At 58.0% G+C, this 15,558-nt stretch overlaps 1 protein-coding gene across 1 annotated transcript; it reads right to left on the bottom strand.

Moving 5' to 3' along the window:
• Window positions 1–4,872: 4,872 nt before the first annotated feature.
• Window positions 4,873–11,377, bottom strand: IHH (Indian hedgehog signaling molecule). The gene is made up of 3 exons (XM_025886966.2): window positions 10,701–11,377; window positions 8,024–8,285; window positions 4,873–6,297 (listed from the first exon to the last, which is right to left on the bottom strand). Exons 1-3 carry the CDS (start codon window positions 11,010–11,012, stop codon window positions 5,639–5,641), a joined length of 1,233 nt encoding a protein of 410 aa, XP_025742751.1. The 5' UTR covers window positions 11,013–11,377; the 3' UTR covers window positions 4,873–5,638.
• Between the last annotated feature and the right edge of the window lie 4,181 nt (window positions 11,378–15,558).

The following is a 15,558-nucleotide window of genomic DNA, read 5'->3' as shown; positions in this document are numbered from 1 at the left end:
TAACCATTGCTACTCCCACCAGCATGGGATCCCCTCACAGCTTCTAGAACATTAGTCCTCCAGGACCACCCTCCCTGATGGGTTCTTAGCCAACCCCGGCCCCATCAGATCTTTTAGGTTGAAGCCGAAATGCCTTCCTCCCATTCCTCTGGGATGGTGACTCATCAGTTCCCACCTCCTTCAGTTTGCTGCTGTAGGGCACCTGGATTCTGATCTGGACTCTGCTACTGTGTGATCTTGGACAGGTGACTTCACTTTTCTGGCTTCAGTTTCTTCTCTGCAAAGTAGGAATTAAGAACAATGTCACTTCATAGGCTGTTAGGATTTTAAAAGATAAGTGAATAGCAGACAGCACAGCTGATGCTCCTGATTATGAAAGAAATAACTGGGGGCAAGTCATTTTCCCTCTTGGAGACTTGATTTCTGAAATGGGGATAATTCTCTTAATCCAATTCCCCCATGCGGATGAGAGGGGGTCTTAAATGGACTGCAGGGAGGGCCAGCTCACAAGATGCCCCCTGCATCTATGCCCTGCTGGGGCCCCATGCCATGTGCGTGCAAGGTGGCCAGGGTGTGGCTTGGGGTGGTGCAGCGCACGGGGCGGGCCACTATCTGCCCCACCGGCCTTATCAGATCCGGGCTGGCCACAACTCAGCCCCATGGAACAAAGAGGCTTTGAGAACCAGGCTGGGGTGTGGGACATGGGGCCGAGCCCCATCAGGCACATTCCACCCAGGGGGCAGAGGGCATGGGGTGGGGAAGCCATTGCTGCCAACCCCTACCAGAGAGGTTTCTCTGCACTGGGGGCACCCTTCTGTGTGGGGAGCAGGGCCTGTGCCCTCCCCCAGGGCCCAATGTCCGACTTCTTTGGGGCATTTCCTCTCCAGATCTTCCCACCAGGCCCACAGCTCCCACCCCTTCCATGGGGCGCAGTGTCCCCCCACCCCCAGCCCAGCTCCCATTTCCCCTCCTGGCCCCTTTAGCCCCAGCCACACCAGTTCCCAGTTCCTGAGCGTGCCCTGCCCCTCTCCCCGCATCTGCTCCCAATAATCTGTCCACCTACCCTTGCCCCAAGCACTCAACCTAGAAGGTGGCAGCCCAAAACCACTTCCAGGAAGCCCCCCAGCCACTGGTGTCATTGAGCTCATCCTGTCCCCACCCCAGTCTAATTGCTCTGCGCTTCCTCCTGTGTGACACTGTGGGGGAACTTCTCTCCAAACTTGAATCACAGGTGGGGAATCTGCTGAGCCTAGCAGAGAGGCCCCTGCCGGCCGTCAGGGCCAGAGTCAAGGTTGTACAAGTTGTACATACGGGCTCTAGGCTGGGCAGGCAAGCCGGGGCTGAAATCCAGGTGTGCTGGTACCCCAGTGTGCCCCCTGCACTGGGTTCTCTCCTAAACAGGTTTGCTGGCACCAGGCCAGAAGAGTTGTCTTTTCTAGCTGGATCTCAGCCTTTCCCAGCACAGCACGGCAGACTGTCAGAAACCATCCCCAAGGCAGCATCTTCAGGTAAGTGCATCCCACGCAGCTTCGGAAGGGCCATCCCCAGGGTCACTGGGTCTTTCCAAACCAGAGAGAGGAGCCTCCAAAGACAGCTTGGGGGTGGGTACCTGAGCGGGCGCCTCTGCACAGACGAGTAGGAGAGCTGGGGTGTAGTGGCCCGTGTGTTGAGGGCAGTCGGTCCAGGCAGCTCCATAGGCCTCCCAAGCCAGATTTCCTACTTTGTCTCCTGTACACCAACACTCCAGGTCTCCCTATGTCCAGTTCTCCCCAGGGACTTGTGGACTCAGGCACAGGTGTTGCAATTTGCCTGGACTGGGCTTGCGGGGCTACTCTGCATCTTCTCCCCATGCACTCCCAATGGGGGGTGGGCAGGCAGAGAGAACAGGAGCCCCGAGGGTCACTCGAACCCAGTTGGACCGGCCTTGGGCAATGAGGAGGGAGGATATCTATATAGAAAGCCCTGGATTTCTCCCCCACAGGTGCAGGCACTAAAGGCTGGAGAAGAGCCATGGTCATGGGCTCTGGGCCTGGGGGAGCTGGATCTCATGCTTCAACACCTGAAGTTGACTTGAACCCTTTCCTCAACCTCACTACTCACCCAAACTGGCCTCAAGTCCTGGCCATTCTACTCCTAAACATCTACAGGCCATCACCTTCTTTCTGACCCCATGGCTATCTCTTTAGTCCAGGCCACCAACTTCTCGCCCCTGTAAATGGACTCCCCGCTTCCGCAGCTGCCTTCTCTGATCCATCCTCTACACTGCAGCTGGGCGAGCTTTCTGAAACAATCTAGTCGCGAGCTTCCCCGACTTCAAACCCTCCAGGCCCTCCCCAAGCCCTCAGGTTCAAGTCCAAATGTGTGGCATACAAAGCCCTGTGACATTTGACCCCTGCCTGCCTCTCTGCCTCAGTTTGGCCAAGCCCACATAGCCTCGTGACGCAGGCCTGGAAGTCCCTCCAAGCCCCAGGCTCACTCGAGCCCCCATGCTTTTGCATTTACTGTGTCCTCAGCCTGGATCCCTTCCTTTAATGACCTGCCATGCAAAGCCCTCCTTGCCCTACCTGTAGCATCCTCGCCTCCAGGAAGCCCTCCAAGCTCCCAGCCTCCGTGGCACTCCCATAGCTCCCCTGTGAGATGCCAGCCACAGCACTCAGCACACAGCACAGGTGTGTCTCCCCATGCTGCTTCCTCCCACCCAAGAGTTCCCCTTGGCAGGGACTACCGCTTTCCTTCACGCACAGGACCTAACACAAGAGTATCCAGTGAATAACGACCAAACAGGTGAATGCAGCTCACAACTGTAGACGCCACAGCCTTGGGGGCTGCACTTGACCCTGAGAGGAGAGGCAGGTATTGGGTCAGTAGCTGCCTGGGCAGCACTGTTGACCCTCCTCTGGGCCTTGGCTTTATAGACACTGGGGCGAAGTGGGTTTAGGTGGGAGGGATTGGGGCCACCATCATATTGTAATGGTGGAAGATGGCAGGCTGTCTCCCCGTGTCTCCTCACTCACAGTCTGCTCAGATCTGCTCCCAGGATTCTTGGAAAAGCCTCAGGGCCCCACGTCCACACCAAGGTTGGTTTTTTAGGGTCTGAATTCAGATAAGTTTTTTTCTGAATCTTTGCAGCCTTCTCTGTCTGAAGAATGAATTTGTTTCCTAAGGAAGCCCATCTAGAACAGAAAGGTCTGGGGACACCAAATGGCCCTGCGTCCGCAGGACAGAGTGTGCTCAGGCCCAGTAGGAGAGGCAGCTGGACCCCATAGAGGAAAGCCTCTCTCTCTTCCTCCCCCTCCCCCTTCCCTCCCTTTCTCTCTCTCTCTGTGTCTCTCCCCCACCATTAAAGAATGTCTATAAGGGAGAGAATGTACAAACAAATGGACAAGAGTATCTTGACCTTGATCTTCTGTTTTTCACTGTAAATGAGTTCATGGACATTCTGGACCCTGTAGGCCTGGTCCATGAGCGTCTGCCATGAGTCCGTTCTAGATGTGCTGACAAAGCTGACAATGCTGAGAATACCCTCCAGAGAGAACCCAAGTTCACCAAGGGAAAAACCTTGTGGTCAAAACTGGGCCCAAAGGCCAGGATGCATGGGTTCAAATCCTGCTTCTGTCCCTTGCTGTGTCATCTCAGACAAGTTACTTAACCTCCCTGTGCTTCTGTGCTCACCTGGAACATGGTGATATGAAAACATACACCACCTAAGGTTGTTACCAGAATGAATGGCTTCATATAAAGCACTTAGAACAATGCATAGTGACGGTTAGTCTTCACTGAACAACAGCAGTTGTCACTATAGCCTGTGGGGCTTATTTCCTCCCAGATGACGCAGTATCCAGGGCAATGACATTTTCTCCAGAGTTTTCCTCCATGGAGGTGGGGAAAAGGTGAGGTAAGAGTCTGAGCAGTCATCCCTGACATAGTGATCTTTGTAAGCGGGGAGAACGTGGGCAGTGGTGTATTTTAGCGACTGGCTCTCCATGGTCAGGGGAACTCTACTTCAGAGCATACACCAGTTTCCGTGGTGTGAATACTCCCGCCATGGCCTATTTCAACTATTTCAACTGGCTTGTGGAACATCTGACAATTTCACAAGTGTACCGCTGGACCTGGGAATCTCAGCTGACCTGTAGTGAGATCAGCTCAGAAAAACCTGCCTTGGGCTAGAGAGACGAAGAGAAAATGAAGAAGGGGGTCACCTTGTCTGGACAACCAACTGGGCCTTTTCTAGACTGAGCAATGTTTCTCCAAGTGCGGTCCATGGACCATCTGCCATGTTTGGTATGTTTGTAAAAATAAGTTCCTGCACCTCGCTCAGCACCTATTAAAGCAGAATCATTTGAGTGGAGCCGGGAATCATTTTTAAACACGCTGCCCAGGTGATTCTGAGGTTTGAGGCCTGCTAGATTAGGGACCCCTGAGTTATCCCAGAAGTCAGAAGGGGCCACGAGGCAGATGCGAATTCTACAGAATCTTTTCATACCATGGTCCATTATTCTCACTGAAGGAAGAGAACCCCAGGCCCTGAGAAAGTCTGGAGTAAGCAGAAAAAGCGCCTTGACTAGGCACAGTGAGGTGGTTCTAGATGAGTAAAGTGACCCCAGGCTAGTTACCTCAGTTCTCTCTCTGGTCCAGTAGTGTTTATGGCAAACTTGGAGGTCAGCGTGTGAAAGGCCTTGCCTGGAGCAGAGCCCAGCTCTCTGTGGGGACTTTGCTGGGCTGCTGGGTGAGGAGGGCCTGCAGAGACGATGGGAGCGTGGGAGGTTTTGTCCGGGGAGGAAGGTGAGCACACCTCCGGACGGACCCACCCATGGCTCCGGGCTGTCTGTGTATTGGCCCCACTCAGCATCCTAGACTCTATGGCTCTAACAACTTAAATAACTTTTATTACAAAAGGAAGAAAAGACCAAAACATCCCCCAAATTCTCCCATGGGATTCCCCCTCCGCGCCAATAAATAAGGTGGGGGAGACTGACCGGAGGGGGTCTGGGGGTCATGGTTCAGCAGAAGAGGGAGCTTAGCCTGGGCAGGGGCGGAAGGACATCCAGCCCCTTCCCCTGGTCCCGGGCACTATGATCACATTTGCTGGAACCCAGAACTCTGGCCACGACAGCAACAGTCTCTGGATATGTCCCGGGGAGTGTGGCCAGGGAGGAAGGTCATGCCTCAGGGTGGCCAGGCTGGCTGCCTTACCCCGCAGCCTTGGCAGTTCTGGGCAGCAGGTGATGAGTCCGGCCAGCTCCCTGCTGGCTCCCAGGGAATCTAGCAGCATCAACTGAGGTGCGAGCCCACCTAAGAGGGGCCTGAGACAGATGGAATGGGCCCTCCCCCAGGGGGGAGGCGGGCGTGAAAAGTCGAAGGGAGGGCTGGCTGGGTTGGCCCCACTGTGCCAGCCTCGAGGTCTCTAGAATAGAAGGCTAGACCAGCCCCACCCCACCCCAACTGGCTCGTCATCGAGGTGGGGTGGTTCACACCAGCACTGCCCAGTCAAGTCGCAATGGTGTGTCTCTGTCGAAGAGGAGATGGTGGGAACCAGTGCCCCCCAACTCAGGCCCCGGCCAGCACCAGTGCCCTGCCGGCAAGGAGGCCTTTGGACCAAGTTAGGCATTTGCAGGAGGGCAGCGAAGGGGCCTTTTCAGCTCCCTGAGCCGGCCATGCCCAGCGAATGGAAGCTACCCTCTTCCAACAGGAGCCGTCCCAGACGGTAGAGCACCTGGGGGTACCAGTGCACCCCCTCTCCCGGGCTCCAGCTGCCCCACGCCAAGCTGTGAAACAGTCGCAGGGGCCAGAAGGCCAACTGAGCCAGACGGTGGTCAGCCACGGCCGCGAAGCAGGAAGCCACCACATCCTCCACCACCAGCGTCCCGTGCCGTGTTAGCGGGGCGTAGGCCCCAAGGGCCACGTGTGTGGAGACAGCCGCCACTCGGGCAGGCTGCAGGCCTGGCACCCCGGCCACCAGCACATACTGGCCGGGCTGCACCTGGCTGGCAAACGTGGCCCGGAAATGGGCGGCTGGCTCCGTGTGATTGTTGGAGGTGAAGAGCAGGTGGGCAGGCGTGAGTGCCAGGCGGCGCGGGGGGTCCTGGGTCTCAATGACCCGGAAGGCCCTCAGCCTGTCTGGCTCGCGATCCAGGAAAATGAGCACGTCGCTGAAGGTGGGGTTCCCATCCTCCCCCATGGCCAGCACCCGGTCTCCGGGCCTCACGGCTGACAGCGCCACGTGTGCCCCACTCTCCAGGCGCACCTGGGCTCCGGCAGGAAAGCAGCCACCTGTCTTGGCAGCAGCCGAGTGCTCTGTGGGAAGAAGGGACATGAAGGTGTTACTACTGTGTCACAGCACTCCTCCCCAGAGCTCCTCTCGCTCTCGCTCTCGCTCCCGGAGACCACCCCCCCATCACCATTTCCTGGCTCTGCTCCACACTCCCTCCCCCAGTCCCATGCAGCCTTGAACCCACCCCACCCCACCATGTGATCTTCCTCCCTCCCACCCCCAGTCGAATCCTTTGCCAGTGAGAGGAGCGTATTGCGGCGCCAAGACAGCGAGGGAGGAGGAAAGGGCCCTGCTGAAGCCCAGGTAAAGCCCCCGCCGGCTCTCAAGCCTGACAGTGCCGTGAAGCAGTCGGAGAGGCCAGGGGCCGGCTGAGCTGGGCAGCAGTCAGCTGTGGCTCGACCCTCAGAAAGCTGCAGTCTCGTGGAGAAGGCACTTAGCTCCTCTGGGGTCTGGACGTCCCATTATTTCTCACTCCTTGCTCAGACACTCCCCAAAAACTGCCCTCTCAGACGGACTCCCCAAGTTCTGTGCCAGAGCTGGCCCTTGGAGTCCATCGAGAAGTGAGAGGGGGGACCCGCCATGCACAAACACAGACTTCCGGGGGGGTCTTGGAGTGAAGGGTCAGGCCAGGGTCTGACTCAGTGGCAAGGGTAAAATCACCGTCTTCAGTTCATGTGCTGGGTCCTTGTGCAGGGACAGGACACAGTGGCACTGGTGAGTGGGATGGAGAGCAGTGTTGGGGGTCAGGAATAATGATGCAGGTGGCTGCTTGGGGAGCTGGCCCCAGGCCAGTGGTTCGCAGGTGAAGGGTGGAGGTGACTTGAAGCAGATACAATTGGCGGACAAGTGCTGGGGGGGGTGGGGGCCCCCACTGTGTGTCCCGGTGGGTTTGGGAATAGGAAGCAGTGGGCGTGGTCTCAGTGTGCCAGGTCTTCAAGCGTGACTACTGCCTGGTGCCCGCGCGGAGGGCTGTGCCTACAGCCAGGTGGGGCCAGACTGGCAGTCACGCAGGAACCGTTTGAAGCATCCATGACTGGGTTCAGTGTAGGTGACAGGGACGCTGACAAGATCTGAGGGAGGGGCGAGGCCCCCATGCCTGCCCATTTGGATCAACAAGGCGGCCAATCTCGGAAAATCTATTTTATTGAGTCCACTCTGTGTATTCTGGCCCTCGTGGCTGGCTTTACCCCAAAACGCCCAGCTTCAGGGCCCTGGGGGCGGGGGCGAGAGGTTGGGGACGCCTGCACCCCCTGGAGGAGCATACAAAGTGCCCCAAAGGGCCTGACCTGCAGCAGGGTTGTGGGTTCTGAATCTCTGGGCTCCTGGCCCCCCCGTCAGGCATGCCGGTATCTGGGCACGCCCTGGCCCCCGGCCCTTGGTCCCACCACCCGCCTCCATTCTTGAGTCAGCTGAGTGGGGAGGCCATCTCTGTCACAGCCTGGCTTCCATCTGTCCAGCTTGCTCTGTCTTGCACCTCCTGTGGCAGGCTCTGGACTGTGGACCGCAAGGCCAGCCCCCAGCAGCGCTGGGACAGGGCCCTGTCTCCCTAGGCTCCTGCCATGACACTACCACGCACGGGATGAGCAGGGGGTCACAAGCAGCAGCAGGGAGCGCCGCGGACGTCCTCTTCCCTGGGCCCCCTCCTCCATCCCCTGGCGGGCCTCTTCACCTTCCGGGCAGCGGTGAGCCCTGTGCCTGCCCACGCCCTGCGGCCCCGGCCCCGGGCCCAGCCCCCAGGCAGCGGCTCACCAGACTTGACGGAGCAGTGCACGTGGGCCTTGGACTCGTAATACACCCAGTCGAAGCCGGCCTCCACTGCCAAGCGCGCCAGCAGTCCGTACTTATTGCGGTCGCGGTCCGAAGTGGTAATGTCCACCGCACGGCCCTCATAGTGCAGCGACTCCTCCGAGTGGTGACCGTCCTCGTCCCAGCCTTCGGTCACTCGCAGCTTCACGCCGGGCCACTGGTTCATCACCGAGATGGCCAGCGAGTTCAGGCGGTCCTTGCAGCGCTGCGGGAGGAAAGTGCGCCGAGTTAGGGGGAGATGCTGCCCTGCGGGCAGGTGGAGGTGCGCCTCTAGCCTCTCCCAGAGCATCCGCTGGATTTGGGAAACCAGGGAGGGTGCTCTGTCCCTGTCTCTTCGGGACAAAGAGCCCTAACTTGCTGCCTTGCGTTCTAGCATCTGGCTGCTCCAGGGACCTGGACCGCACGGTGGCGCCACAAATATGGAGGGCCCGGAGGGCGGTGCACCCTTGGGCGACCTTCTCTGATAAGTGGCCCCTCCCTCCTGCGCTCTCTCTCTCTCCCCTCAGATCGGGGTACCGATTCCTCCACAGGCGGGGCGACACTTATCCAGTGCCCAGTCCCTCTGTCCCACCAAGGCACCGGAGACCAGAAACCGCCCTCTGCCTGCAGGGTGGGGGTGGTAGCGAAGCCGACTGCCTGCGGCTGGCCTGCTAGGCGTGCAAGGCCGGACATGCCCAGTAGGTGTCACCGTAGCCTCAGGGCTGAAGCCCCCCAACTCGGGTCCCCTGGACCCGGCAGGTGCAGAGCCCCCCAGCAGCGTGGGGGTGTGTTGGAGGGGAATCCCAGGCCTCCCAGATCTCTCAGGCACCACAGAGTATTCCTGCTGGGACTTAAGATCCAAAAGCGTCCAGCAACCAATCCGAGGATGCGGAAGCCGGGGAACCAGAAGCTGGTGGAAATGCTAGCGCCCAGCCTGGTCAGTTGGAGGGCCGAGGCAGAGTGACTCCCGCTGCATGGGGGCACACAGGGTTGATAAACCCAGACAACGTTCTCCCTGAGTCCAGAGCCTTGGGCACCTCTGCGCAGCCCCTATCAGGGAAGAGACCCGAGAAACCGAGCCTCTGATCTCAGGGAGCCGGCTCCACGCTCTGTCTCACATGGGGGTGGGAGTAGAACCGCACCCTGCGGGAAGGACGGGAGAGCTCACCCGTCTGTGGTGACTCCCCGCGTGCCAGCAGCCCAAAGGACCCTGCAGTCGACTGGGGGGAGGGGCCTGTGGGAAGAGGGGGCCCTTTCACAGTACTTGAGTCAGGTGCGAGGGGCCGCTAAGTGTGGGCAGACGGTGTCTCAACCTACCCCCACCTCGCAGAGCCCGGGCCCCACAGACCCTTGGACTCGGGTCTCCCAGGAGCCAACCGTGGCTACAGCCCAAGGCCTGGCCGTCCTCCGGGCGAGCAGCCTAGCTGGGGGCTGCTTACTGCCCAGGGAGGGAGCTCTGCGTGCTCCTTGCCTCCAGGCTTCTAGCCCCCCACCTACGCCTGCCCCGCGGGCCCCTGCCCCCCGCCCCTCTCCCCCTCCCCCGGGTCCAGAGCCGGGCGCGCGCTGTCAATGATTGCCCAGCCCGTGGCCCGGATCCTTATCTGCATTCCTCGGCGCCCGGCCCGGCCCGGCCACCAGCCAACCTTCGGCCCCGACACCGGCCGACCAGCCCCGGCGCCAGGGCGCAGGCTGAGGGTTGTGGTGGAGCTGCTCTTCCCAAAGCACCTAGGGAGCAGGCTGCCTGCCTGCGGGGGAAGCCCCGGGAGACCACTGAGGAAGGGCACGTAGGTTTCTGATCCCTTGGGACCCCAGCTGCAGGGAAGAAGGTTTGCTCCCCAGTGCGTGGGCTGAGCGGGTCCTCTTCGGAGCTTGCAGAAACTAGCTAGCGGTAGCTCTCTGCTCCCTGCCTCCCCGGCATCCTGGTTCTTCTCTTTCAACCCTCCCCGGGCCCGCCACCAAGCCCAGGGATCCCCCAAGTTCGTTCCCAGAGCCCCAAGTTCCCGGCACCCCACCCTTAACCGCAGCTGCGCCGCTCCGCTCTAGGGACAGACACGTGGGCTTGCCCGGCAAGTTCCCTTTCCCACCTCCGCCTCCCAGCCCAACTCTTCCCGCCGTCCCTAACCCCAGACGGGGTTGGGGGGGACGCTGCTCCAGGAGGGGGCGGCGCAGCGGACCACGAGCGCGCGGGGAGGAAAGGCCCCCTGCGCCCGCAGCTTCTTCGCCTCAGGGGTGCCGAATGGCTTCGAAAGGAGAGGGGCGCAGCCGTGCGGAAGGTTAGGCCCGGAGGGACTGAGTGGGTCCCGGCGGCGCGGGAGGCGGCCGGGTCCAGGTACCTCCGGGTGCCGCGTCTGGCCTCAGCTGCCTGCACTCCGGGGCAGAGGGGCTGCCGCCACCCGGCTCGGCCGTGGCGCTTGGCAGCGGGGAGCTCTTCTCACGGCCTCCAGCGGGTTCGCGGATGTCCGCACTGCCACCGGGGACCCCTGGCCGGCCCATCTCGGGCAGCAGGCGGCCGGGCTTGGCGAGAGGGGCAGGTGCCAGGGGGCGTGCCAGCCAGTCGAGAAAAGGTGCCAGGGGGGCGGGGAGGGCCGGGCAGGTGGCGGTGCTTCGGCGGCGGCGCCCTGCGAGGGCGGGTCGCGCTCACCTGGGTCATGAGGCGGTCGGCGCCCGTATTCTCCTCGTCCTTGAAAATGATGTCGGGATTGTAGTTGGGGGTGAGCTCTTTGAAGCGCTCCGAGCTGCGCGCGATCTTGCCTTCATAGCGCCCGCTGGCGCCCAGGGTCTTCTCGGGCACGTTCGGGCTGAACTGCTTGTAGGCGAGCGGCACAAGCTTGCGCGGCGGCCGCCGCCGGCTGCCCACCACCCGGCCCGGCCCGCAGCCCCGCGCCGCCGGCACCAGCAGCAGCAGCAGGAGCAGGCAGAACCGCAGTCGGGGCCGGAGCCGGGCGGGAGACATGGCCGGGGAGCCCGGGCGAGCGGCCGGCGAGGGCGCCTGGTGGGCTGGTGGGCGGGCGAGTCGACGGGAGCGCTGGGGGGCTCAGGCGTCCGGGTGGCTCCGGGGGGCTCCGGGTGGGGGCGCCATGGGCTGCGCGGCGCGGCGCAGGGCCGGCGGGACTCAGGTGCGGGGCGGGGGCCCGGGGCCCTGGCTGGTGGCGGCGCGCTGTCCCCCTCGGCGCCTCGACTCTGAGCTGCCCGGCTCGCCGGCCGCCAATAAATAGGCCGGCCCGTTTGTTTTGGCAACGCGGCGGCGGCGGGGGGCGGCGGGCGGCGGGGCTGCGGGCCGCCGGGCTGGGCTGGGCTGGCCGGGCCGGCGGGCTGGCGGGCTGGCGGGCCCCGCGGTTAGCACCCCGGCCCGGCGGTCAGGCGGCTCGGGCGGAGCGGGAGCTGCTGCCGTCTGCGGCGCAGCTCGGGGCCGAGTGAGAGGGGAAATGGAAGAGATCCGGGCTCGGGCCCCGCGCAGACCGCACCCTACCCATGTCCCTGCCTCCTGTGCGCTCGACAGCGAACCTGCAGCAAGGGCGGCACAGCCTCCTCCCCCTCGGGCGGGCGGCCCCGGCACCAGCCAGCCCTCGTCCCCGCTCGCTCCTCTGCCGCGTCCGCCCGCCCGCTGCCCTCGGCGCCCCCTGCGCTGCCCGAGTTCGCCCTCCCCGCCCGGACGCGCCCCACCCCGCCCGGGCCTCGCCTCTGGGCTCCCCGCGGCTCCGGGGTGCCCCGCCAGACGCAAACCTCCCGGACAGGAGCTGCCACCCCCACAGAGACCGCAACCCACGGCGCGGCCGGACGCGAGGGGCGGGGGGCAGTGGCCGGACCGCACAGCCGCCTACGGTGTCCCCTGCGGGGAAGTAAAGCCAAAAGGCAGGAGGCCGCTCCTAACCTGGTGCCCCACCCTGGCCCAGGAGCCGCGCCCTCTCAGCTTGGTGGACTGAATTCTGTATCATCCCGGTGCACATCCCATGGCCGCCGGGTGTGAAGCTGGGAGTGAGGCATCCAGCCTCAAGAAGAGTCAGATAGGGGTTTTTGAGTTGGAAACACTATTAAAAAGAGCAAACCGAAGTTGCAGAGGGAGGGGCCACGGTGCAGAGAAGAGCAGCTAAATGGCGACATCGACAGAATCCTGGCGGAACTGACCACGGCGGAGAGGGGCAGCGCGGGGCTCGGGGACAGGGGCTTGCTAAGGACCACGTCAACGATTCAGAGCTGCGGGCATGCCGGACGATTACTCTGTTAATTCTACTTTACAAATTAAAAAGGACAGAGAATAGGTAGAGGCAGCCAGAGAAGCATGGATTGTGTATGTATTTTAATATGCCATTCAGGACAGCTGAATGAACTCGGATTTATTCTACTAAAACAAGAAAAGGCAAGTATGTTAAGAACAAATGCCACTATCGCAACAAATTATATGATTTGGTTGCAATATATCCTACAAATTCAGTAGAGATAGAAATAAAAAGGTTTAAAAATGCTCATTCCAAGAATACTAACACAATAAGTACGTTTTATTGATATGTGTCTGATGTATAGAAGCTATTAGATATTATACTAAGTATTCTACTTGCATTATCTAATTTAAACTCACAACCCCCAATGAGCTATTATTACTCCCAGTTTACAAATGAAGATTTTGAAGTTCAAAGAAGATAAACAACTAGCTTCTGGCTGAGGAGCAGAGAGGAATTCAAATCCTCTACTCTCTACCCAGGTCTGACCCCAGAGCCCCAGCCCTCACCTGTGCAGGTGCACTGGCCCTCTGTCTTGTGCAGCCAGCACAGCCCGGGTTTTGGACGGTGGCGGCTTTTCACAGATGTAGTTACGTTTCCTCTGGATCGACTTTGTGAAGAGAAGTTCAGAATTGAAGAGCACACAAGATAGTGCTTAATCCAAGCACTTCATTCACAGAAAAGGAAACTGAGGCCCACAGAAGGGAAGTTAGGATGACACCACCAGGAGTAGCGTGGCATGTCACTTGGATACAGAATGGACTGTTTCTTTTCCTCCCCTTTGCCCCATGTTCCCCACACTGGGTTTCTTCCTTCTTTGGTATTTGGATTCTGTCTCCCAGTCTCAGATCACTCTGACATTGTTTCTTTTCCTTGAAAGCTCTCAAAGAGCTTTAGGCACGTTTTCTGGGGTTCAAAAACTATCCCTGCAATATTCCTCACCCACCTGCCTCTCTCCCACTGATTTCCAGGGCAGACTACTCAGCCAGGTCAGTACTTTTCTCAGTCCAGACAAACTGGGGTCCTCTTCTTATGGAGCTCTAAAGAAGACCACCCCATAGGTTTCCAGGGTCACCTGTCCCAATGTGCTATGTAATAATCTTCTAGGGAAGTTTTGCCTTAAGTTCAGTCTTTCTTTCTTCCTCCCTCTCTAATGCAAATTCAACTCCTTTCCTTTTTTTCTGGCCTTAGAGATCAGGGCCATTATCCCACTTCAGTCTCTGTTAAATTCACTTTCAACCTTCTTTTCTCCAAGTAAAAGACAATTTTAAGATTCTCTTAGAGGCTTGAACTTATAAACATGTATTAACTTTGCCATTCTTCCTCTCACTTCTGTTCTTAAACTGTGATCCTGTTGAATACAAATCTCTGGAAAAGATCTGATCTGTGTCAAATAAGCCCTATGGGATGCTGAGGCAGCTTGGCATCAGGGGCGCCCCTCAAGCAGTGTAACCTCGATGGTTGAGATTGTGCCCCACCAAGTCTAGCCCCACCTTGGCCTGGCTAACTTAGGAGCAGCGATCAGGGTGTGCACTGGGAGAAGCAGATGTGGGGGGGGGGCTAATATTTTCCAAGGCTTTTCTCTGTGGCACTTACCTTAAGCACTTAGCCAAATCTTCCCAATAACCCTCTGCACATGGCAATTCTTTTTCTCATATTACGGATCTACAACTCTAAGGCTCTAAGAGTAAAGTAACTTGTCTGGGGTCGCACAGTCAAGATTTGAACCCCGGAGCTTCTTCACTCCGAACTTATTCTTTTTTTCTCAGGACACAGTGGTGGTTCAAGATCTGAATCTCAAGTTCGGATCTGCGTCAGTCCCATCGCATTCAGTGGAGGGAGGGGGAGAAGAAGACTGAGAGGGGAAGCATCATCATTTCCATGGCAGTGATCCTGGTGCCCTTTTTATCTGAATTGGGGCCCAAGAACCTTGGGGCATTTCTTGGCTGCCTATGTTCTTAGCTGTTAGGTAGATGTAGGGTAGCTTTTGAATTGGGCTAATCCATGAGACCTAGCAAATGAAGCCTGGTCGCTGGCAGGTTCCACCCATGGCCTGGAGTTTGAGCAGTAGCAACAGAGCCTGAACAGGGCACCTCACATCTGAGTCCTGGGCCTATTGGTAAAGGCACTTTTCTTCTCCCTCCTTTAGACCCCTTCTCCCCCTCAATCATCTGGATTTGGGATAGAACAAAGTAGAATCTATTTCTTTGGATACTATGATTCATTTTTTGCTTACTAGAGTGAACATTGGAAAAATAGGTTGGAAAGAAAGGCGGCGGAGGGGGGGAAGGAAAATACACCATAGAACCTGATAATTTAAGTATCTGTTGGGGCGCCTGGCTGGCTCAGCGGGTAGAGCATGGGACTCTTGATCTCGGGATCATGAGTTCCAGCCCCACGTTGGGTGTAGAGATTACTTCAATAAATAAAACTTTAAAAATTTTAATATCTGTTTATTAGACTACTATGTTAGTATATTTACTCAATCTTGAATTTAACACTGTAGTACAAATATCATGTGCTTATCGTCATCTATTCTTTTAGGCGCGCATATGTATGTGTGTGTATATAGATGTGTGTATCTACAGACACACACACACACACACCGTGCTGGTCAGTACTTCTGTAATCAACTAGTCTTTTTCCTCCTAATCCTGCCACTTGACCAGATCAATCCTGCTCTAAATCCATGGGTGCTGAGCCACAACCAGACAAGTTTCAGGAATGCAGTTAGTCAAATATCTTCCAATGACTCAGAGCACAGCAGCCCTGGCTCATAGAAAGAGCACTAGGTCTGGAGTTGGCAGATCTGCACCTGAACATGGTCTCCGATACCTGCTACCTATGTGGCCTTGGGTAAGTCACTTGACTTCTCTAAATTTTCGTTTTCTCGTCTATCAAGTGAAAATCTTAGCACTTACCTTGTAGGATTGTTGAGAGGGTTAGAAGTATAAGCCTACAAAGCTTATGTGTCATTATCCTCTGCTGGGTTCGCCAGCAACAGCGGTTCTCTGATTCCTATCACCCGTCTGGAGGGAATAATATCCATCAGGCTGCTCATACATGTGTGCCCTGAAACAGTAGTGGAACTAAGAGGATTCTTTCTATTAGGGAGCATCTACCTTGCGCACACTAGTGTGATGGGTGCATAAAGACAGAGAATGCAAACAGAAAGTAAAAGACAGTTTTTGTCCTCAAGAAATTTACTACTTAACCTTAAAAATAAATCACGAAAATAAAAGACAGTTATGAAGCCATGAATGCCACTCACAAATGAGTACA

This window comes from Callorhinus ursinus, unplaced genomic scaffold (genome assembly GCF_003265705.2).
Source record: "Callorhinus ursinus isolate GAN/ISIS: 27379988/994484 unplaced genomic scaffold, GSC_fseal_2.0 scaffold2, whole genome shotgun sequence".
In the NCBI taxonomy this organism is placed as follows: Eukaryota; Metazoa; Chordata; class Mammalia; order Carnivora; family Otariidae; genus Callorhinus; species Callorhinus ursinus.
Note: the sequence above shows the minus strand (reverse complement) of the source record. Positions and strands in the feature narration are given on the sequence as shown.